Source organism: Anolis sagrei, chromosome 1 (assembly GCF_037176765.1).
Source record: "Anolis sagrei isolate rAnoSag1 chromosome 1, rAnoSag1.mat, whole genome shotgun sequence".
Classification (NCBI taxonomy): domain Eukaryota; kingdom Metazoa; phylum Chordata; class Lepidosauria; order Squamata; family Dactyloidae; genus Anolis; species Anolis sagrei.
In genome coordinates, this window is record NC_090021.1 from 334,323,713 (window position 1) to 334,348,872 (window position 25,160).

At 45.9% G+C, this 25,160-nt stretch overlaps 1 protein-coding gene across 1 annotated transcript in view; it reads right to left on the minus strand.

Annotated features, from left to right (window-relative positions):
* DACT1 (dishevelled binding antagonist of beta catenin 1) overlaps positions 1 to 24,283 on the minus strand; it is a 36,967-nt gene extending 12,684 nt beyond the window's left edge. Inside the window, exons 1-3 of the mRNA XM_060753845.2 lie at positions 23,918 to 24,283; positions 4,623 to 4,755; positions 1,901 to 2,056 (exon numbers count right to left, since the gene is read on the minus strand). Of these exons, the coding sequence (XP_060609828.2) occupies positions 1,901 to 2,056; positions 4,623 to 4,755; positions 23,918 to 24,220 (592 nt within the window). The 5' untranslated portion in view covers positions 24,221 to 24,283. The remainder of the gene's footprint in view (positions 1 to 1,900; positions 2,057 to 4,622; positions 4,756 to 23,917) is intronic.
* Between the last annotated feature and the right edge of the window lie 877 nt (positions 24,284 to 25,160).

Genomic DNA, 25,160 nt, shown 5'->3' on the forward strand with positions numbered 1-25,160 from the left:
ATAAATAAATAAATAAATAAATGTGTTTATTTATGTCTTATTGTAAACATAGTCTTATAGGTTACTGTTATGTGTGCTTGCTCTGTATTGTTTTTAAAATGCCATGAGTCGCTTTGGGTTCCATTTAAGGAGAAAAGTGGGATACGTGTGTGTGTGTGTGTGTGTATTTCCCAGAATTACCCACTTTGGCATTTTTTTCACTGCAAAAATGGGAAAGAAATGCAGTTCTTTTGAAGGGGGTCTTTCTAAATGGCTTTCAAGAGTATGAAGACTAAATAACAAAATGATGGAGATCCATTTTTCTTCAAGGCCTGGAGACAAGCAAGTGAATGATGCAAGTATAAGGAGCAACGTGCCTCACTGTAGAGAAGAACTCTGAGAAAGTTGCCTACTTTGAGAACTGATGAAAGTGCCGGGCTGTTGGCTTCCAACGTGGGGCAGTAAATCTGTGCCCCACTGACTTTAAAATTGGGAAACTCTAAACTTTAAAGAACCTATTCAAGGACCTATCCTAGTCCAAACAAATTCAGCACTCTGGATAGCTCCTTTAAAGTTCAAAATTGATTAATGGAAGTCACCAGTCTCCACCAACCCACACAACCCTTGCTCCAAAGATTCATCAGGACAGGTCCTACCAATTAGCAATGTGAGGCAACTGCCTCAGGTGGAAGACATTTGAGATGGGGGCAGCAATTATTTATTTATTTATTTATTTATTTATTTATTTACTTACAGTATTTATATTCCACCTTTCTCACCCCCCAGGGGACTCAGGACAGATCACAATGCACACATACATGGCAAACATTCAATGCCATAGTTACACAATATATATATAAACAGACACACAGAGGCTATTTAACCTTCCAGCTTCATGGGGGTATGCTTTTTGAATTCCAGCCACCAGGGGAGCTGTCGTTTCACAATTCACTTGTGACACCAATGGAATACTTCCTCATTCTTTTGCACGCTTCTGGGGAGTTTTATGGCATCATAAATTAGTTATAGTAGCCCCCCACATAAGCGGTACCTAAATTTCCTACTTGACAGATGCAACTGTCTTTCGAGCTGCAAAGGTCAACAGCAAGCTAGACAAATGGTGGGGAGCTTACTCCTACCCGGGCTGGCTTCAAACTCATGACCTTTCAGTCAGTAGTGATTTTAATGCAGCAGACTCCCAACCAGCTGCACCACAACCTGGTCCTTAATGGAAGTCTTTTGGCTTTTCCTCTTGCATCCCTCAACCATACTCCTCATTGCGGGATTGGCGTTCCTATGTCACACCTCCTTGACTTATGTCTTCAGAACTCCCTTTGGTGTGCTGTCAAAGATAGATGGAGCCTGGAAAAGGTACTTGTTTTGAACTGCAACACCCCAAATCTGGCCTGCTGTGCCGATATTGCATGTCCAATCCTACCACCATAGTGCTATTGGGTTGCAATAACTAATCCGTCATACTGTCTGTTAGCCAAAGAGTGCTGAGAAACACATTACCAACACTTGGTTGATCAGGAATTGCAGAACCAATGCAGTGTAACAAATAGAAGGATGGGCTTGACTTAGGAGGCCCAAGTTCTAGTCCTCACAGAGCCTTGAAAAGCCACTAAGTGACTCTTTTTCTGAACCAGACCAACAAGACTGCGGTTAAGGATGAAGTGAAGTGGAGGAGAGCCATGTATACCATCTTTTGATGGAAGCCAGGATACCCAGGTTTAACTGGTGGGCTCCTGCAATGACCCAAGGGGTTAGGCTAGATGACTCTTGGGTTCCCTCCGTCACTACAGTTGTACGATTCAGTGAACAAATGAATGAATAAACATTTTCAAATATCACACAGACTGGCCAAAACAGGCAAACGCTTAAACTATTTCTGTATTAGTCTCTCCATTTCCAGCCCTACCTGCAGACTTGGGGCGTCCATCTGAGCTGTTCAAGGAGGCATCCAAAGGGCTGCAGAAACAGGTGCTGGAGGGGCAGCTGGACAAACACTCGCTGAACACAGAGTTGGAGGAGTTGGAGAGGGACCCAGAAGTGCCATCACTCAGCTCATAAAACCCTAAAGCAACAGCAAGAGAATCCATTAATATTATATCGGGTTAGGACAATATATATATATATTTATGTGTACATACAGGTGCCTTCAAGTCTTCTGTTGACTTATGATAACCCCATACATTTCCCAAGTTTTTCTTAGGCAAGGAATACTCAGAGATGGATTTTCCAGTTCCTTCCTCTGAAATACATCCTACAGCATTCTCAAGAAGGAATACAAACATACCACAGCTGTTGCAAGTGAATACGAGCCTCCTCACCAACCATTTATAGAAGTCCCTGACCAATAAATGGGTATAGGAAGGAGTAACCATAATATTTCCAGCCTGGTAGCTGGAAATATTGTTGTTGTTCATTCGTTCAGTCGTCTCCGACTCTTCATGACCTCATGGACCAGTCCACGCCAGAGCTCCCTATCGGCTGTCACCACCCCCAACTCCTTCAAGGTCAGTCCAGTCACTTCAAGGATGCCATCCATCCATCTTGCCCTTGGTCGGCCCCTCTTCCTTTTACCTTCCACTTTCCCCAGCATAATTGTCTTCTCTAGGCTTTCCTGTCTCCTCATGATGTGGCCAAAGTACTTCAACTTTGTCTCTAATATCCTTCCCTCCAGTGAGCAGTCGGGCTTTATTTCCTGGAGGATGGACTGGTTGGATCTTCTCGCAGTCCAAGGCACTCTCAGCACTTTCCTCCAACACCACAGTTCAAAAACATCTATCTTCCTTCGCTCAGCCTTCCCTAAGGTCCAGCTCTCACATCCGTAGGTGACTACAGGGAATACCATGGCTTTGACTAGGCGGATCTTTGTTGCCAGTCTGATGTCTCTACTCTTTACTATTTTATCGAGATTGGACATTGCTCTCCTCCCAAGAAGGAAGCGTCTTCTGATTTCCTGGCCACAGTCTGCATCTGCAGTAATCTTTGCACCTAGAAATACAAAGTCTGTCACAGCCTCCACGTTTTCTCCCTCTATTTTCCAGTTGTCAGTCATTCTTGTTGCCATGATCTAGCTGGAAATATTATGATGATTATATTTGTTTATACCCCAACATGGGATGGGAGATGTGTCAGATGGGGGTGATTAATTCCTCCATCCAGCATGATCAAAAAAGTATATACACAAACGTAAAGTTTGATCACACCTGTGTATGTCTTTGACTTGATGTCACCCTATGGCCAAGTCTCTGTAACACAGAGTACAGCATAAATATAATGCAGGACGAACTGTACTGTATCTTTCCTCTCAAGTCCTCTTTAGACTCATCATTGAGCTACTGCAAATTCCCACTGGATATCTTTCAGAGACAGGGAATGGAGAAGATTTTTTTTCTAAAGTCTGACTGTGCTCTTATAACCAGACACAGAGCAATGGCATCATCGATTAACATCCCTTACATTCCTCTAGAACAGTGTTTCTCAACCTGGGGGTCGGGACCCCTGGAGGAGGGTCACGAGGGGGTATCAGAGGGGTCGCCAAAGACCATCAGAAACATCACCATTTTCTCTTGGTCATTGGGGGTTCTGTGTAGGAAGTTTGGCCCAATTCTATTGTTGGTGGGGTTCAGAATGCTCTTTGATTGTAGGTAAACTATAAATCTGAGCAACTAAACTTCCAAATGTCAAGGTCTATTTTCCCCAGACTCCACCAGTGTTCACATTTGGGCACACTGAGTATTCATGCCAAGTTTGGTCCACATCCATCATTGTTTGAGTCCAGAGTGGTCTTTGGATGTAGGTGAACTACAACTCCAAAACTCAAGGTCAATGCTCACCAATCCCTTCCAATATTTTCTATTGGGAGTTTTGTGTGCCAAGTTTGGTTCAATTGCATCATTGGTGGCATTCAGAATGCTCTTTGATTGTAAGTTAACTATAAATCCCAGCAACTACAACTACCAAATGTCAAGGTCTATTTTTCCCAAACTCCACCGGAGTTCACATTTGGGCATATTGAGTATTTATGCCGAGTTTGGTCCAGATCTATCATTGAGTCCACAGTGCTCTCTAGATGCAGGTGAACTATTTATTTTTATTTGCCGTGTCAGGGCAACCAGTTATTTATATTACATTTCTAACAGAACAAAGCAAACAAGCAGGCAAAATACAAAATTTGTGGGTTTGGTAGTTGATTAAATGTCCTTTGACCAGTAGCTGGCCACTTGGAGTGCTTCTGGTGTTGCTACAACTCCAAAACTCAAGGTCAATGCCCACCAAACCCTTCCAGTATTTTCTTTTAGTCATGAGAGTTCTGTGTACCAAATGACAAAATCAAATTGTGCCAAATTTACTGAGGGTGAGCTCCCACCATTAGCCCCAGCTTCCGCCAACCTAGCAGTTCAAATCTGAGTAGATCAATAGGTACCGCTCCAATGGGAAGGTAATGGTGCTCCATGCAGTCATGCCGGCCACATGACCTTGGAGGTGTCTATGGGCAATGCCGACTCTTCGGCTTAGAAATGGAGATGAGCACCAACCCTCAGAGTTGGATACGACTGGACTTAATGTCAGGGGAAACCTTTACCTTTATATCTCAAAGGAACCATGGATATTCACCCCAATTAATCACCCACCTGAGCTGGGGCGGCTGTCCGTCTCAAGGTGCTCATCTGCTGTTTTCTCTACATCCAGCCTCAAATCACTGATCTGCTTGTCCAGTTCTTGCAGCTGGTTTAAGAGTCCTGCGTCACGTCTTCTCAAGCAGTTCTGCCACGACAGAAAAGAAAACATTCTCGTTAATTCATTGGTTTTATTTAATCCATAACTCCTGCTTTTTCTAGATCAGGGACCCAAGACGGATCGCAGCAACGCTGGAACAAGATACAACTCAAAACCTGATGATTAAACAACAACATTAAATTAGCTATCATATTAAAATACCAAGAATGAAAGAGTAAAAAAAAATCACAGAACGGTGAAGACAGAATTGCAGCACACAAGCCTCATTAAAGAAATCCATCTGCACAGCCAATTAGGCACCAAATGCCTGTTTAAATAAGACATGATCAAGCCAGGAAGAGCAAATTAACTGTAACAATCAACGTTTTGAGGAAGGTACATGCAATTATATTTCCCGTTGCGACGTATGGCTGCGAAAGCTAAACAGAGAAGAAAGGTGAAAGGAAGAAAATCAACTCGTTTGAAATGTGGTGCGAGAGAAGAGTGTTATGGACGACTAGAAAGACAGATTAAAGGCAAATCAAGCCTGAACTCTCCTTGGAAATCAAGAGGACTAAACCGAGACTAGCACAGGCATGGGCAAACTTTGGCTCTTCAGGTGTTTTGGATTTCATCTCCCACCATTCCTAATAGCCTCAGGCCCTTTCCTTTTCCCCCTCAGCCGCTTAAGCGGCTGAGGGGGGAAAGGAAGGGGCCTGAGGCTGTTAGGAATGGTGGGAGTTGAAGTCCAAAACACCTGAAGATCCAAAGTTTGCCCATGCCTGCTTTAGCCATATCAGGAGAAGACAACTCACTAGAAAAGGCAATATTGCTTGGATGGTAGAAGACCTCAAGAACCAAGGGAAACCACATTTCAGATGGAGAGGCTCAATCAGGAAAGTCACAGTTGCCCCGTGTCTGCAAGACCTGAGCAGGGTTGCTGATGGCAAGGTGATTGGAGGTATCTCATTCATGGGGCCACCATAAGTCAAAGCTCAGTGATGGCAATGACAACAATGACAGAAGCAACAACGCATTCCCAGAATCGATCAGCTATAACAGGCACAAGAAACCTCCAGCCCTCCTTGGACTCCAACTTAAGCTTAAGCGGCTGAGGGGGAAAGAAAAGGAAGAGGACTGAGGCTGTTAGGAATTGTGGGAGTTGAAGTCCAAAGCAAGGTGATTAGAGGTATCTCATTCATGGGGCCACCATAAGTCAACGCTCACTGATGGCAATGATGACAATGACCATAACAAGAAGAAGAAGAAGAAGAAGAAGAAGGAGAAGGAGAAGGAGAAGGAGAAGGAGAAGGAGAAGGAGAAGGAGAAGGAGAAGGAGAAGGAGAAGGAGAAGGAGAAGAACAAGAAGAACAAGAACAAGAACAAGAACAAGAACAAGACATTCTCAGAATCCTCCAGCTATAACAGGCATGGGCAAACTCCGGCCCTCCAACTTAAGCTTAAGCGGCTGAGGGGGAAAAGGAAAGGGGCCTGAGGATGTTAGGAATTGTGAGAGTTGAAGTCCAAAACCCCTGGAGGGCCAGAGTTTGCCCATGCCTGCTTTAGCCATATCAGGAGAAGACAACGCACAAGAAAAGGCAATATTGCTTGGATGGTAGACCTCAAGAACCAAGGGAAACCACATTCCAGATGGAGAGGCTTAATCAGGAAAGCCACAGTTGCCCTGTTTCTGCAAGACCTGAGCATGGTTGCTGATGGTAAGGTGATTGGAAGTATCTCATTCATGGGGCCACCATAAATCTAATATCACTGATGGTGATGATGACAACAAAAACAACAACAACAACAACAACAACAACAACAACAAGGCATTTCCAGAATCCTCCAGCTATAACAGGCATGGGCAAACTCCAGCCCTCCAAGTGTTTTGGACTCCAACTTAAGCTTAAGCTGCTGAAGAGGGAAAGGAAAAGGGCCTGAGGCTATTAGGAATTGTGGGAGTTGAGGTCCAAAACCCCGGAGGGCTGAAGATGGAGATGCTGAATCAGGAAAGCCACAGTTGCCCTGTGTCTGCAAGACCTGATTGCAAGGTGATTAGAGGTATCTCATTCATGGGGCCACCATAAGTCAAAGCTCACTGATGGCAATGATAACGATGGCATCATCATCATCATCAACAACAACAACAACAACAAGAAGGCATTCCAACAACAACAACAACAACAAGGCATTCCCAGAATCCTCCAGGTATAACAGGTATGGGCAAACTCCAGCGCTCCAAGTGTTTTGGACTCCAACTTTAGCTTAAGGGGCTGAGGGGGGAAAGGAGGTTGTTAGGAATTGTGGGAGTTGAAGTCCAAAATCCCTGGAGGGCCAGAGTTTGCTCATACCTGAGCTATAATGACCTATTTTCAATCTCTGCAGTCTAAAAAGGGGAATTATAGAAATTGTAGTATTTCTCCACTTCATTAAAAACCACAATTCTGCTTCTTGTACAACTCAACTCCTGTATCCAGAACTGCTGGAACTATTACAGGTTGACGATCCCTTAACCAAGATGCTTAGGACTAGAAATGTTTTGGGATTTTTGCATTCATAGTAAATATCTACAAGAGACGCAATCTTGGACTTTGTGTGGATAGATACACAAAACAACGGACAGCAGTGAACTTCATTGAAATGAAGGACTTCTGACCTATGAATACCACAGTCTGCACAACCTGTGGCCCTCCAGGTGCTTGGGGCTCCAACTCCCAGAAGCCTTTGCCAGCTTGTGCAATGGACAGGAATTCTGGGAGCTGAAGTCCGAAACATCTAGATGGCCACAAGTTGTGCAAACCTGCTGCAGAGTCATATTGGAGGAACTATACAATGCCTAGAAAGGATATACTTTGTCGGATATACATAAAGAAAACCACCGATGTGAGAATTATATTGTACATAATTAGGTATTTTGGAGATGGGACTCACAGCTCTAAACACAAAATGCATGTATGTTTTATGTACATTTTATAAACACAACCTGAAAATAATTTTATATAATTTTGACCATGAAATCAGATTTGCGTACATTGAACCACATTGAAGCAGAGCTGCCGCTACTTTAGCCACCCACCTGGATGATTTTAGAGCAGAGTTTCTCAGTCTGGAGTTCGGGGCCTCTGGGGGGTCATAAAGGGTCACCAAAAACCATCAGAAAACACAGTATTTTCTGTTGGTCATGGGGGCTCTGTGTGGGAAGTTTGGCCCAATTCTATCATAGGTGGGGTTCAGAATGCTCTTTGATTGCAAGTGAACTATAAGTCCCAGCAACTACAACTCCCAAATATCAAGGTCTATTTTCCCCAAACTCCACCAGTGTTCACATTTGGGCATATTGAGAATTCACGCCAAGTTTGGTCCAGATCTATCATTGAGTCCACAGTGCTCTTTGGATGCATGTGAGCTAAAACTCCAAAACGCAAGGTCAATGCTCACCAAACCCTTCCAGTATTTTCTGTTTGTCATGGGAGTTCTGTGTGCCAAGTCTGGTTCAATTCCATTGTTGGTGGAGTTCAGAATGCTCTCTGGTTAAAGGTTAACTATAAATCCCAGCAACTACAACTTTCAAATGACAAAGTACAACAATGGCTTCAAACTACAAGAGAGGAGATTCCATCTGAACATGAGGAAGAACTTCCTGACTGTGAGAGCCGTTCAGCAGTGGAACTCACTGCCACTCTCTGTGTGGTGGAGGCTCCTTCTTTGGAAGCTTTTAAACAGAGGCTGGATGGCTATCTGTCAGGGGTGATTTGAATGCAATATTCCTGCTTCTTGGCAGAATGGGGTTGGACTGGATGGCCCATGAGGTCTCCTCCAACTCTTTGATTCTATGATTCTAAGTAAATCCTCCCCAACCCCACCAGTATTCAAATTTGGGCGTATCAGGTATTTGAGCCAAATTTGGTCCAGTGAATGAAAATACATCCTGCATATCAGATATTTATATTCCAATTCATAACAGTTGCAAAATTACAGTTATGAAGAAGCAACGAAAATAATGTTATGGTTGGGGGTCACCACAACATGAGGAACTATATTAAGGGGTTGCAGCATTAGGATGGTTGGAAAACACTGATTATAGCCCATCTCTAGTTTTTTGGCATTTCCTTTGACTCCAGTCCTATCACCTTTGGGTACATCTACACTGTGGAATTAGAGCAGTCTGACTTTAATTGTCATGAATCCATGCTACGGAATACTGGGATTTGTAGTTTGGTGAAGCACTATCATTCTCTGGCTACAAATCCAATGATTCCACAACATTGAGCCACGGCCATTAAGGTGAAGTCAAACTGCATTAATTCTAGAGTGTAGATGCACCCTTTGAAAGACTAAAAAGATAGATTTTCTAGGCATTTTAAAGCAGAAACCCAACCCCACTTTATAATGCAGGCATTCAGTTATGCCACTCTCCATTTACACTCGAAGGATCTATATCCTTCTACAGCAAGCAGACCCGATTGTATGAGCTGTATCGATGCAAGAGAAGGACACCTGGTAATTCCCTTCTCTACCCTCAATTATACTAATGCATTGCTTTCTTGAAATAACAAGCAGTTTTGCAAAGGTATTCTTGATGCAAACCGCTACAAAGGAGGAGTTTAAAATAAGCTCATTAACCCTCGGGTCAGAGCAATCACTTTTCCTGCTGAATCTTGTAATTATCTCTATCCATCAGCCAACCAGTTGGATAAAGCTTTTTCTACACAATTTGCTTTGTGCCTTGCACGGTTTCACTGCTCTGCCTTTCCAGAAGGTGTTTCTATGCTCGGAAAAAGAAGAATGAGGAATTCATTAACAGGCAGAGGTGCCATTGGGTGATGCAGAGGCATTCACTTGTTGGCATATACTGTGATTCAAAGGCAATTCACACAGCCCAAGGCCACATTTAAGCACATCTAAATTGCATGGGCATATGCCACGGTGATGATGTTTGGTGACCTCTGTTATATATCTTTGCAAGTTCAGGGCTACATATTGCCACATAGCTTGCAAGGATATATATAACAACATCCCAATTGTTCCAAAATAGGGCCTTTCTCTTTGTCTATCAGCCCTTGTAACGTCTCCGCTGCTTGCATGGCTAATACCATAAGCAGGTGTTGATGGCCTCTATGCCACTTGGGTCTGAATTTTAATGCAGTTTTCCAAGTGGAAACGTGTGAAATAATGGATTGTGTGTTGAACTAGAAACTCTGGAGACCAAGGTTCGAATCCCTGCTCAGCTATAGAAACCCACTGAAAGTCAGGAAGGAAGGAAGGAAGGAAGGAAGGAAGGAAGGAAGGAAGGAAGGAAGGAGGGAGGGAGGGAGGGAGGGAGGGAGGGAGGGAGGGAGGGAAGGAAGGAAGGAAGGGCAATGAAGGATGGCCAAGGAAGGGAGGGAGGGAGGGAGGGAGGGAGGAAGGGAAGGAAGGAAGGAAGGAAGGGAGGGAGGGAGGGAGGGAGGGAGGGAGGGAGGGAGGGAGGAAGGGAAGGAAGGAAGGAAGGGAGGGAGGGAGGGAGGGAAGGGAGGAAGGAAGGAAGGAAGGAAGAAAAGAGAGAGAGAAAGGCAGGCAGGCAGGCAGGCAGGCAGGCAGGCAGGCAGGCAGGCAGGCAGGCAGGCAGGCAGGCAGGCAGGAAGGAAGGAAGGAAGGAAGGAAGGAAGGAAGGAAGGAAGGAAGGGCAAGGAAAGAAGGAAGGAGGAGAGGAGAGGAGAGGAGAGGAGAGGAGGAAGGAAGGAAAGGGAAGAAATTCAGAAGGTGTGGTGTAATAGTCTGAACCTGGGACTATGGCTCTGACCCCACTAGATGACTTCAGGCTAGTCACATTCTCTCAGCCTTAGAGGAATACAAAGACCAATCACCTCTGAATAAATCTTGATGAGAAAACTCTGAGAGAGGGCTGCCCTAAGTCTGAAACAACATGAAGGCACACAACAGCAACACTAATTCTAATCAGTCCTCAATTCTACCTTACTTGAAAGGTTTATGCCATAGAGTAAAAATAAACCAGGTGTAGTTCACATTTGATCAGCCCACATACTGCCTTGCCAGAGAAAGAAAATACACCACACAGATGAACAAAAAAATAACAAGTAGTTTACTCTTTGTAGTTCAGAACAACATATGTATAATGTGTTCAGTTGCATCAACTCGCATAATTTCCTTTTATGAGAGATTTAAAATGGTCTTTCTTTGTCCATGTGAATCAACTCCTTCAGCAGTCCATGAAGCAATAGCACACACCAAGCTCTGTATGAGTCGCCTTCAGGCTGAGAAAGGCGGTATATAAATACGGTAAATAAATAATAAATGAATAATAAATAAATCTCTCTGCTTCACTTTTTCTTTTCTTCTGCTCCAAGCACCTTTATAGCTGAAGTCAGACCTAAAATGTAACAGTATCCAAAAGTCCCAGGCTCAGCCTGTTCCCCGGGCATAGCCCAGCCAACCAGTATGCATCTTATTTTACAGTTGACACACACACACACACGGATTCCTTACATGCGCCAACAAAGTTAAGGAGCTAAAAACCTATTTGTGGGTCTAATTTCAGCCTCTGATTCTTCTCAAGTTGTGCAGGCCTGGCCTGGAGGAACACAACAAATCCAAGGCGCTGAACCCATTTTAGGCAAATTTCAATACCTTGGATAGCTCTCTAGAAAGTGGGACTGAACATTATAACACACCACTCTGAGATCACAGTATCACGGAGTCATAGCACTGAAAGGAAGGGCAAGAACCATCATGAACCACATTATGTTTGGAGGTACAGGACTGCAATAAATTGCTTCTGGAGAAATAAGCTCTGCTTTTCATTTTAGGCAGGTTCTTCACCAAATCCCTTAAAATGTCAATGGTTTAGAGAGCCAAGATTTTTTTGTAACTTCCAGACCAATTATATCAATTTGAAATCTGCCCAGCCAAAACCCCCCAATTCAAAGGTTGGTATGGAGAGACACAGTAATATTTCCACTCTATAAAAAAGTAGGAGTCATAAAAACAAACCTACTGGGTTTTGAGCAAAACATGGACTTCTTTTGGGATTTTAAAGAATACACAACTTTTTAAAAATAGAATAACTTCGTTGTCATTGTACAATGATATTAAATGCTTTCTCCAGTAAGATAAAGGTAAAGGTTTCCTCTGACATTATGTGGTGGTGCTCATCTCCATTTCTAAGCTGACAAGCCAGCATTGTCCATAAACACCTCCAAGGTCATGTGGCCAGCATGACTGCATGGAGCGCTGTCACCTTCTCACTGAAGCGGTACTACTGATATGCTCACATTTGCATGTTTACGAACTGCTAGGTTGGCAGAAGCTGGGGCTAACAGCAGGAGCTCACCCCGCTCCTGGGATTCGAACCACCAACCTTTTGGTCAGCAAGTTTAGCAGCTCAGCGGTTTAACCTGCTGCGTCATGTGTACATGTTTTCCCCAGTACACATCACGGAGCCCCCGGTGGCGCAGTGGGTTAAACCCTTGTGCCGGCAAGACTGAAGACCGACAGGTCGCAGGTTTGAATCCGGGGAGAGGCAGATGAGCTCCCTCTATCAGCTCCAGCTCCTCATGCGGGGACATGAGAGAAGCCTCCTACAAAGATAAGAAACATCAATTCATCCGGGTGTCCCCTGGGCAACGTCCTTGCAGACGGCCAATTCTCTCACACCAGAAGCGACTTGCAGTTTCTCAAGTCACTCCTGACACGACAAAAAAATAATCACAAAAACAACATACCCATCCCTCCACACTCCAGCTACCACTGCACAGCCTCCAATGTCACATCAATGCAAAATTATGTATATAGTACTGTATATCTTCCATTCTTAGACATGCTTGTCTCTAAATAAGGTGTGTATTTGCACTGCAAGTGAGATATAAGTGTGCATGTGTGAATAAAGCATTTTTTTCTGTTGGTGGTACTGAATGTAGTGCAGTGTCTTACAGTCGATGGCATCTTAGCATCAAAGAAATGCAGATATATGTTTTTAAAAGGGTTTTCAGAATTTCATAAACTGGAGTGGCAGGTCCTACAACGTAAATTTTGCTTGAAAGGGAGATGGATATGATATTATTCATCCCAACAACAAAAGAGATTATTTGTGCAATGGCGGTCGGTAGCTCCTAATTTGGAACTCTCCGTTTTCCAATGTTTTGTGTCAGATCCATCTCTTGTCCTGGATCATGTTTGCTAGAATATCCTGAATTAGTATAGGTAGTCCACCTCAGGTATTTCATCTGATGTCTGAGAACAATTGGCTGGTGGTCTTGGACAAGGAAGGGCCTAAAGAATAACAATGTCTGTATCTTCTAACTTTGGTGGTCATCTGGAGACTTACTTCTAAAAGTTCAAGTATCTAAATCGCAATTGGCTATGGCCATAGATTAGAGGACTGCGTGGCCCCGCTCCCTGAGACTTGCTAGGACCATACAATTCCTACTAAGTTGGCAAAACAACAATAATAACCCAAATTTTGCCCCCAATGCATCCTAATGCCCACTAAGCAATGCAAGAGCTATTTTCGCCACATCTTGCCCCACATAAAGACTATTATAGGCCAAAGAGATGTGACTCTAGTTCACTTCCTGTTTTAAAGATGATCTAACATAGCATAAATCCCCATGTCTGGCAGCATGTATGCACAGATTCTGAACCTTGCACTGGGAAGCAACATTGCACAACGGAATATACAACCAATTGCTCAGCTGAATACACAAATGAATGTATACTCGATGGTACTATGTAAATAAATGGTGATGGAATACTCATACTACCCAAAAAGACACAACTGGATGCATAAAAATACACAACAAGAATGTGCAAGAGCTCTGTATGTATGTACAGCTCTAATTGCATGACCCTGAACCGAATGCAGATGTTGCACATTGACCAACAATGTCTAATGTTTGCATTGTGAGACAACAGATGTGCAAGAGACACAAACAGGATTCTGGCTTATCAGTTAAGGCTGGGACAGAACAATTCTCCATAAACATAATTTCATTCTTCATAGAAATCTAGATGCCATTGACATGGAGCCTACTAGTCCAGCTATTTATCCTCATTTGTGTATGACTATGTGTGCATAGAACAGCCTCAATATGAAAATACTCTGAATTATATATACTGTATGAAGTATGGAATAGCAACCCAAGTTTGGAGTCAACACGTGAATCTCAGGCTCCCACTGGGGCACCACTATCCTGATGCGACGCATAGATTTGAGAAAGCTTTTGGATAGCATAGGGGTTAACATCCCTGTTGTGTTTGTTTTGTTGTGTGTACCCTGGTTCAGAAGATTTCATCTCACTGAGAAATGGATTTGGAAATATTTGGGTTGTTGTGGAAACAAGGATTGATGATAAAGCTTCAGTGGAGACCCCTTTTCCCCATGGTAATAATTATTTCAGGAGTGGATTTCCCTTCCAAGTGGTAGATTTCTCTCACTTCCTGTTTTCGCAGCCCATTCTTAACTATGACTCATTCATAAGTCAGATGTTTGTAACTCAGGGTCTGCCTGTATTAACTAAGAGTGCACCTACACTGTAGAATTAATGCAGTTTGATACCACTTTGACTACCATGGCTCAATGCTATGGAATCGTGGGAGATGTAGTTTGCTGAGGCATCACTTCTCTTTGTAAAGGAGGTGAAAGACCTTGTGAAAATACAACTCTCCAAATTCCAAAGCATTGCACCATTACAATTAATGTGGTATCAATTTGCCAAGACAGCCACCTCTCCACCAAAGTCAACATCGACATCGAAATACAACACCGCCTGAGCTCTGTGAGTGCAGCATTTTTCTGAATGAAGCAGAGAGTGTTTGAGGACCAGGACATCCGTAGGGATACCAAGGGGCTTGTCTCTAAAGCTATTGTCCTCCCAACCCTGCTATATGCCTGCGAAACGTGGACTGTCTACAGGCGTCACATGCAACTCCTGGAACGCTTCCATCAGCGCTGCCTCTGGAAAATACTGCAAATCTCTTGGGAAGACAAGCGGACAAATGTCAGCATGCTGGAAGAAGCAAAGACCACCAGCATTGAAGCGATGCTCCTCCGCCACCAACTCCACTGGACCGGCCACGTTGTCTGGATGCCCAATCTCCCAAAGCAGTTGCTCTACTCCGAACTCAAGAATGGAAAACAGAATGTTGGTGGACAGGAAAAGAGATTTAAAGATGGGCTGAAAGCCAACCTTAAAAACTCTGGTGTAGACACTGAGAATTGGGAAGCCCTGGCCCTTGAGTGCTCCAGCTGGAGGTCAGCTGTGACCAGCAGTGCTGCAGAATTTGAAGAGGCACGAATGGAGGGTGAAAGAGAGAAACATGCCAAGAGGAAGGTGTGTCAAGCCAACCCCGACCGAGACCGCCTCCCACCTGGAAACCAATGCCCTCACTGCGGAAGAAGATGCGAGCAAGAATAGGGCTCCACAGCCACCTATGAACCCACCCCCAGGACACCGAACTTGGAGGACCATCATCCTCGGACTATGAGGGATCACCTAAGTAAGTAAGTAAGTATCAATTTGCATTAATTCTACTGTGTAGATGCACCTTTAGTGACAGTTAATGGCATCCCAATTATAGTAGTTCAGTGGACTCACTCTGGTCTCAGTCTGAACATTAAAGGAGTTATCCATGGTGCTGAATCCTACTGCTTGTCATTAGTTAGGCAGAGAAGGATTGGTAGAATATACTGGGAATAAAAACACTGGAAATACTATGTCCAGTTTTAGACACTGCAATTCAAGAAAGGTATTGACAAGCTGGAATGTGTCCAGAGAAGACTGACCAAAATGATCAAAGTCCTGAGAACCATAAACCCCTATGAGGCATGGGTTAGGGAGCTGGGGATGTTTGGCCTGGAGAAGAAAAGCTTAAGAGGAGACATGTTCAATATTTGAGGAGGGAGTGTGCTTGTTTTCCGCTGCTCCACAATTAAGAGTCTAGGACACAACGCAATGTATTCAAACTATAGAATAGAGATTACAACTAAATGATACAAAAAAAATCTTTTCTGGCAGTAAGAGGAATAGGATGCACCAAAGTGTGATGGAGTCACCTTCTCCTGAGGTTTTGAAACAGAGGCTGGGTGGTCATCTGTCAGGAGTGCTTGGATTGTGTATGGCAAAATGGGGCTGGATGCGATGGCCCTGGGTGTGTCTTCCAATTCTATGATTCTATCTTCCAATGTTTTTGATGTCACCAACATTTGTTGTTGTCTGAGAAGTGGAATAGAAATACAGGCTTCCAGATCTTAGGGCCAAGGTCTGAGTCTCCAGTTTTTGTGACTTAGCTCCAAACAGGAGATAAAGATGCAGGAGACTCATCTACAAGCAAGAGCAAAGCGCTGAGTGTAAATCTCAAGGGAAGCTATTAAAATAGCATCTTGCAACAATCCACAAATACTGTTTTGTTTGTTTCTGCAGCTTGCAAAGCCTCAGCACTCACCTTCTACTCTTCTCTGCATCGACCTTCTGGTTAGAAGCAAGTCAACTGTGGACAGCAGTCCACATTTGTGGGTTTTGCTTTTGCAGATCTGATTCACATGGTCTCTCTATGAATTTATTTATTATTTATTTATTTCTTGCATTTATTAACCGCCGCTCTCAGCCCTAGGGCGACTCGTGGCAGTGTACAGTACAAAAAGACACTTTACAAAGAAATCAGAACAACAAACTAACATCACTAATTCACAACATCTAAATTACACTAAAATAATCCGCTCCGTCATATTGTGGAATCATAATCAATCTCGTAGTCGTAATTCATTCCGGTTGTCATTTCCAGTAACATAGCACTCAGTTGAAACCCTGCTCGAAGAGCCACGTCTTCAGGCCCTTGCGAAAGGCCATGAGGGAGGGCGCCTGTCTGATGTCAGCAGGGAGGGAGTTCCACAGCCGGGGGGCCACCACCGAGAAGGCCCTCTCTCTCGTCCCCGCCAGACGTGCCTGTGAGGCAGGCGGGATCGAGAGAAGGGCCTCCCCAGATGATCTCAAGGTCCTCGTGGGCTCATAGGCCGAGATGCGGTCCGCAAGGTATTTTGGGCCGGAACCGTTTAGGGCTTTGTAGGATAACATCACTAGAACCTCTAGCACAGGAGTTCCCAAACTACGGCCCGTGGGCCGGATAATGCCCTCATAGAATCACAGAATCAAAGAGTTGGAAGAGACCTCATGGGCCATCCAGTCCAACCCCCTGCCAAGAAGCAGGAATATTGCATTCAAATTACCCCTGACAGATGGCCATCCAGCCTCTGTTTAAAAGCTTCCAAAGAAGGAGCCTCCATCACACTCCAGGGCAGAGAATTCCACTGCTGAACGGCTCTCACAGTCAGGAAGTTCTTCCTCGTCTTCAGATGGAATCTCCTTTCCTGTAGTTTGAAGCCATTGTTCCGCGTCCTAGTCTCCAAGGAAGCAGAAAACAAGCTTGCTCCATCATCCCTGTGGCTTCGTCTCACATATTTATACATGGCTATCATATCTCCTCTCAGCCTTCTCTTCTTCAGGCTAAACATGCCCAGCTCCTTAAGCCGCTCCTCATAGGGCTTGTTCTCCAGACCCTTGATCATTTTAGTCGCCTTCCTCTGGACACATTCCAGCTTGTCAATATCTCTCTTCAATTGTGGTGCCCAGAATTGGACACAATATTCCAGGTGTGGTATAACCAAAGCAGAATAGAGGGGTAGCATGACTTCCCTGGATCTAGACACTATGCTCCTATTGATGCAGGCCAAAATCCCATTGGCTTTTTTTACCGCCACATCACATTGTTGGCTCATGTTTAACTTGTTGTCCACAAGGACTCCAAGATCTTTTTCACATGTACTGCTCTTGAGCCAGCATTGTCCCCCATTCTGTATCTTTGCATTTCGTTTTTCCTGCCTAAGTGGAGTATCTTGCATTTGTCACTGTTGTACTTCATTTTGTTAGTTTTGGCCATTCATCTCTCAAATCTGTCAAGATCGTTTTGAATCCTGCTCCTGTCCTCTGGAGTATTGGCTATCCCAACTTGGTGTCGTCTGCAAACTTGTAGTAATAATACTAGTAGTAGTGATGATGATGATGATGATGATAGACAGAAGGCCTGATTCTTGCAGCCCAGGAGCAAGCCATCAGAACAAATGCAATTAAGGCCAGGATTGAAAAATCAGCTGATGACCCAAAATGCAGACTGTGCAAGGAAGCTGATGAAACCATGGACCATATCCTCAGCTGCTGCAAGAAAAACGCATAGACAGACTACAAACAGAGGCACAACTCTGGGGCCCAAATGATTCATTGAAACTTATGCCACAAGTACCACCTGCCAGTAGTAACGAACTGGTGGGAATCATCAACCTGCAAAGGTAGTAGAAAACGAACACGCAAAAATCCTTTCGAATCCGAACTGACAAAGTTTTGCAACACAATACACCAGACGAAAAGAAAAAAGTTTGGATTATTGATGTCACCATACCAGTCGCATTGAGGAAAAACGTCAGGACCCCAAAATCGAACTGCAAAGGCTCTGACATAAACCAGTACAGGTGGTCATTGGCACACTGGGTGCCATGCCAAAAGATCTCAGCCGGCATTTGGAAACAATAAACATTGACAAGATCACTACCTGTCAACTACAAAAGGCCGCCTTACTTGGATCTGCTTGCATCATTCGAAAATACATCACACAGTCCAACCTCCTGCTGTACAGGAAGGCACAATCCAAGCACACCCAACAGATGGCCATTCCAAGAGATTCACAGAATCATAGAGTTGGAAGATACCTCATGGGTCATCCAAGCCAACTCCATTCTGCCAAGAAGCAGGAAAATCACATACAAAGCACCCCCGACAGATGGCCATCTAGCCTCTGCTTAAAAGCCTGGAAGTGCTTGGGAAGTGTTCAACTTGTGATTTTGTGATACGAAATCCAGCATATAGCTTGGGAAGTGTTCGACTTGTGATTTTGTGGTACGAAATCCAGCATATAGATCTCGTTTGCTGTGACATACTGTGTTTTTGTGTCAGTAAAATAATAATAATAATAATTATTATTATTATTATTATTATTATTATTATTATTTTGAAACTCTACAAAGAGTTGTGTCGGAGGACCTAGGCAGGCATGGGCAAACTTCAGTCCTCCATTGTTAGGAATTCTGGGAGTTGAAGTCCAAGACACATGGAGGGCTGAAGTTTTCCCATGCCTGACCTAGAGATTCCTGCATAGAGAACAATTCTCCAGACAGTTATTGATTGTCCATGGCAGATTTTCAGCAAGTTGATCGTATATCTTCCCTCATTTTAATTCATGTTTTAACCACTTTTGTGGGGTCTTGAACCATTAATTTCTTGCCTTGCTCTGATGTCTTTATTAGCTGAATGAGCAGATGAAATTAGATGGAAATGCAGCTGCTGAATATGCAAGGATGGCTTCTGCATTCCCAGCTTGCACATAGCAAAGCCAAGGCTCTTAATAGGAGATTGCAATGGTGAACCCTGGAATACTCTTTGGCTGAGCTGGAGTGTTGGCATGGAATACACACAAACATTCCAGCTGCTCAGGGAACACATCTGTTGGAAATATTTGCCTTGAGATTGGAACAGGCATGGGCAAACTTGGGCCCTTTCTCCAGATATTTTGGACTTCAACTCCCACAACTCCTAACAGCCTACCAGACCAGGCACGGGCAAACTTGGACCCTTTCTCCAGGTGTTTTGAACTTCCCACAATTCCTAACAGATTACCGGAGCAGGCACGGGCAAACTCAGGCCCTTTCTCCGGGTGTTTTGGACTTCAACTCCCACAATTCCTAACAGGCATGAGCAAACTTGGGCCCTTTCTCTGGGTGTTTTGAACCTCAACTCCCACAATTCCTTACAACTTACCAGAGCAGGCACAGGCAAACTTGGGCACTTTCTCCAGATGTTTTGGACTTCAACTCCCACAATTCCTAACACACTACTAGAGCAGGCACGGGCAAACTTGGGCTCTTTTTCCAGGTGTTTTGGACTTCAACTCCCAAAATTCCTAACAGCCTACTGGACTAGGCACGGGAAAACTTGGGCTCTTTTTCCAGGTGTTTTGGACTTCAACTCCCACAATTCCTAACAGGCATGAGCAAACTTGGGCCCTTTCTCTGGCTGTTTTGAACCTCAACTCCCACAATTCCTTACAACTTACCAGAGCAGGCACAGGCAAACTTGGGCACTTTCTCCAGATGTTTTGGACTTCAACTCCCACAATTCCTAACACACTACTAGAGCAGGCACGGGCAAACTTGGGCCCTTTCTCCGGGTGTTTTGGACCTCAACTCCCACAATTCCTAACAGCCTACCAGAGCAGGCACAGACAAACTTGGGCCCTTTCTCCGGGTGTTTTGGACTTCAACTCCCACAACTCCTAACAGCCTACCAGACCAGGCACGGGCAAACTTGGGCCCTTTCTCCAGGTGTTTTGGACTTCAACTCCCACAATTCCAAACAGCCTACCGGATCAGGCACAGGCAAACTTGGGCCCTTTCTCCGGGTGTTTTGGACTTCAACTCCCACAATTCCTAACAGCCTACCGGATCAGGCATGGGCAAACTTGGGCCCTTTCTCCGGGTGTTTTGGACCTCAACTCCCACAATTCCTAACAGCCTACCGGATCAAGAACGGGCAAACTTGGGCCCTTTCTCCAGATGTTTTGGACCTCAACTCCCACAATTCCTAACAGCCTACTGGATCAAGAACGGGCAAACTTGGGCCCTTTCTCCAGATGTTTTGGACCTCAACTCCCACAATTCCTAACAGCCTACCGGATCAAGAACGGGCAAACTTGGGCCCTTTCTCCAGATGTTTTGGACCTCAACTCCCACAATTCCTAACAGCCTACCGGATCAAGCACGGGCAAACTTGGGCACTTTCTCCAGATGTTTTGGACCTCAACTCCCACAATTCCTAACAGCCTACCAGATCAGGCATGGGCAAACTTGGGCCCTTTCTCCAGGTGGACCTCAACTCCCACAATTCCTAACAGCCTACCGGACCAGGCATGGGCAAACTTGGGCTCTTTCTCCAGGTATTTTGGACTTCAACTCCCACAATTCCTAACAGCCTACTGGCGCAGGCATGGGCAAACTTGGGCCCTTTCTCCAGGTGTTTTGGACCTCAACTCCCACAATTCCTAACAGCCTACCGGACCAAGCACGGGCAAACGGGCCCTTTCTCCACGTGTTTTGGACTTCAACTCCCACAATTCCTAACAGCCTACCGGAGCAGGCACAGACAAACTTGGGTCCTTTCTCCAGGTGTTTTGGACTTCAACTCCCACAATTCCTAACACTGCCTGCTTAGATGCACCCATAGACAGAAACAAAACATGGCGATCGTGCATACCTACTTTGCTGTATTTCTATCTGCAGTATTTTATTATTTGTGCATCGCTGAATTTTGCTGAAACTGTGTTTCCGCTGGCACAGAAGCATCGCCCTTAACAGGGACACTCAGACCTCTCTGGCAGGGAGCGCATGAACAGCCTGCCATTGCTGTCGCTACAACAATCCTTCCTAAGAGCAGCAGAAACACCCTTCTCCCCACACATGGTCCTGTACAAACCCCTATGGATAGGAAGCCCAGACAGGGAAGAATGGCCATCTGTCGGGTGTGCTCGGATTGTGCCTTCCTATACAGCAGGAGTTTGGACTACATGGCCTTTCAAGGTCTCTTCCAAGAGATTCATAGAATCGTAGAGTTGGAAGAGACCTTCAAAGGCCATTTAGTCCAACCTCCTGCTGTACAGGAAGGCACAATCCAAGCACACCCGACAGATAGCCATTCCAAGAGATTCATAGAATCATAGAGTTGGAAGAGACCCTCAAAGGTCATGTAGTCCAACCTCCTGCTGTACAGGAAGGCACAATCCAAGCACACCCGACAGATGGCCATTCCAAGAGATTCATAGAATCATAGAGTTGGAAGAGACCTCATCCAAGCCAACCCCATTCTGCCAAGAAGCAGGAAAATCGCATTCAAAGCACTCCCAACAGATGGCCATCCAGCCTTTGTTTCAAAACCTCCAAAAAAGGAGCTTCTACCACACTCTGGGGCAGAGAGTTCCACTGCTGAACAGCTTTGGAGGAACTGAAGGAACAACAACCTCATGGACCATCCAATCCAACCCTTCTGCCAAGAAAATCACATTAAATGAACCCCAAACAGATGGCCATCCAGCCTGTCTTTGAAAGCCTCCAAAGAAGGAGCCTCCTCACACTCCAGGGCAGAGAGTTCCATTGCTGAACAGCTTTGGAGGAACTGAAGGAACAACACCCTCATGGGCCATCCAATCCAACCCCATTCTGCCAAGAAGCAAGAAAATCACATTCAATGAACCCCTGACAGATGGCCATCCAGACTCTACATAAAAGCCTCCAAAGAAGGATCCTCCACCACACTCTGGGGCAGAGAGTTCCACTGCTGAACAGCTTTGAAGGAACTGAAGGAACAACACCCAATCCAACCCAATTTTGCCAAGAAGCAGGAAAATCGCATTCAACACACCCCCAACAGATGGGCATCCAGCCTCTGTTTAAAAGCCTCCATAAAAGGAGCCTCCACCACACTCCAGGGCAGAGAGTTCCACTGTTGAACAGCTTTGGAGGAACTGAAGGAACAACAACCTCATGGGCCATCCAATCCAACCCCATTCTGCAAGAAGCAGGAACATCACATTCAACGAACCCCAAACAGATGGCCATCCAGCCTCTCTTTAAAAGCCTCCAAAGAAGGAGCCTCTACCATACTCTGGGGCAGAGAGTTCCACTGCTGAACAGCTTCGGAGGAGCTGAAGGAACAACCACCTCATGGGCCATCCAATCCAGGAAAAAAGCAGGGGGAAAAAGCAGGAAAATCACATTCAACGAACCCCAAACAGATGGCCATCCAGACTGTATAAAAGCCTCCAAAGAAGGCACCTCCAGGGCAGAGAGTTCCACTGCTGAACAACTTTGTAGGAACTGAAGGAACAACCACCTCATGGGCCATCCAATCCAACCCCATTCTGCCAAAAAGCAGGAAAATCACATTCAACGAACCCCAAACAGATGGCCATCCAGCCTCTCTTTAAAAGCCTCCAAAGAAGGAGCCTCTACCATAGTCTGGGGCAGAGAGTTCCACTGCTGAACAGCTTTGGAGGAACAGCAAGAAGGTAAGAGTTTCCGAACAAAGGATTCCCCCAGTTAGGAAGCCTGAATGTTGCAATTGGCCAGCTTGATTAGCATTGAATGGCCTTGCAGCTTCAAAGCCTGGCTGCTTCCTGTCTAGGGGAAGCCTAGTCTGGGGCAGAGAGTTCCACTGCTGAACAGCTTTGGAGGAACAGCAAGAAGGTAAGAGTTTCTGAACAAAGGGTTCCCCCAGTTAGGAAGCCTGAATGTTGCAATTGGCCAGCTTGATTAGCTTTGAATGGCCTTGCAGCTTCAAAGCCTGGCTGCTTCCTGCCTAGGGGAAGCCTCCCCCAGGAAAAAATTATCTTCAAGACTGTTTATCAGTGGAACTCTCTGCCCCGTAGTGTGGTGGAGGTTCCTTCTTTGGAGGCTTTTAAACAGAGGCTGGATGGCCATCTGTCGGGAGTGCTTTGAATGCAATTTTCGTGGGTTTTTTGGCAGGGGGTTGGACTGGATGGCCCACGAGGTCTCTTCAAATTCTAGGATTTTATGATTCCATCCTCCCAAAATCACCCAAAAGCAATCCAAGAGACAAAACAGCCCCTGACCTTGATTTTTCATCTCTTGTTTCCCCGCAGCTTGAAATCTTGGCTGCCAATGCTGCAGAAAAAGCCTTGGAAAGCAGAAGCAATGCAGCTCCCCACCCACTTGGCTGGGATTCCTGCAGGGGAGAGGGACAAGTACACCCATTGTCCCCTAAATGCCCCCTATGCTCCATGTAAGTCTATGGAAACCGTGGATACCGAAACCCGCGGATAACAAGGTATGGGCCAACTTGGGCCCTCCAGGGGTTTTGGACTTCAACTCCCACCATTCCTAACAGCCGGTAGGCTGTTAGGAATGGTGGGAGTTGAAGTCCAAAACCCCTGGAGGGCCCAAGTTGGCCCGCGGATACGGAAACCCGCGGATACCGAGTCCCGCGGATACCGAGACCCAGCGGGTACCAATTCCCATGATTACCCATAGTCGTGGGACCTGGCACCAAAGGGGTTTCCGTATCCGCGGGTCCCCGTATCCGCGGTCCCTCCTCGGACTCACCAGCTGCCTCCTTAAGAGAAGGATGTTCTCCTCCAAAAACTGCTCCTCCAAACTCCGTGGAGAGGAGGCAGGAGCTGCAGCGGCGACAGCGGCTCCTTCTGCATTCACAGCCGGCGAAGGCGCCTCCTGAGCGGGTAAGGCAGCGGGCATCCACCGCTGGACGCGCAACTCCTGCCGCCGCCGGAGGAAAGACAGCTCAGCCAGCCCGGCCAGCGTGGCCTCGAGGCGCTCGCGGGTCCGGAGGCGCTCGGCTGTCTCCGAAGCCTCGCTCCGGCGCCCGTCCGCCTCCGGGGAAGCCTTCATCCCGGCTTCTTGCCAGCCTCCGAGGAAGGACTCTACTCGATCCTTCCTCCTCGGCTGCCACTGAACGACTGATGCAGTTTCTCTGAGGGAAGCCGAGGCTCCTCCCTTGGCTCCGCCCATTCTGGGACTTAGCCTCGCCCACTTCTTCGCCCTCTTGCGTCTACTGGTCGAGGGAAAACAAAGCTCCTCCCTTCGCTCCGCCTATTGCTGAAATTTCCCCGCCCACTTTTCCCTCCTGCATTCACACTAGTCAATGGAAAGCCAAGCCTGCTCCTGCTTTGGCCCCGCCCATTCTTGACTTGGCCCCTCCCACTTCTCGATACTGTACTCTCTGGTCTATGGAAAGCCAAGCCTACTCTTCCTTTGGCTCCGCCCATTCTGGACTTGGCCACGCCCACTTCTTCTCCTTCCTGCGTTCACTGATCTAGGGAAAGCCAAGCCTCCTCCTTTGGCTCCGCCCATTCTGGATTTTACCCCGCCCACTTTTTCATCCTCCTTCTTCCACTGGTTTATGGAAAGCCAAAGCTCCTCCCTTTGCTCCGCCCATTCTGGACTTGGCCGCACCCACTTCTTCTCCCTACTGTGTCCACTTGTCTATGGAAAGCCAATCCTCCTCCTCCTTTGGTCACGCCCATTCCTGACTTCTCCCCGCCCACTTCTTTCTCCTGCATTCACTAGCAAGCAAGAGTCCAAAAATGGCAGGCTCAAACCCAGAACCTCAACCAATGGCTGATACCAGATGAGAGACTCCCCCCTGGGCACACAGAGGACTGGGCGACTTGGAAGGCGCTGAACAGACTGCACTCTGGCACCACGAGATGCAGAGCCAACCTTCAGAAATGGGGTTACAAAGTGGAGTCCTCGACATGCGAGTGTGGAGAAGGGCAAACCACTGAGCACCTGCTGCAATGCAACCTGAGCCCTGCCACATGCACAAGGG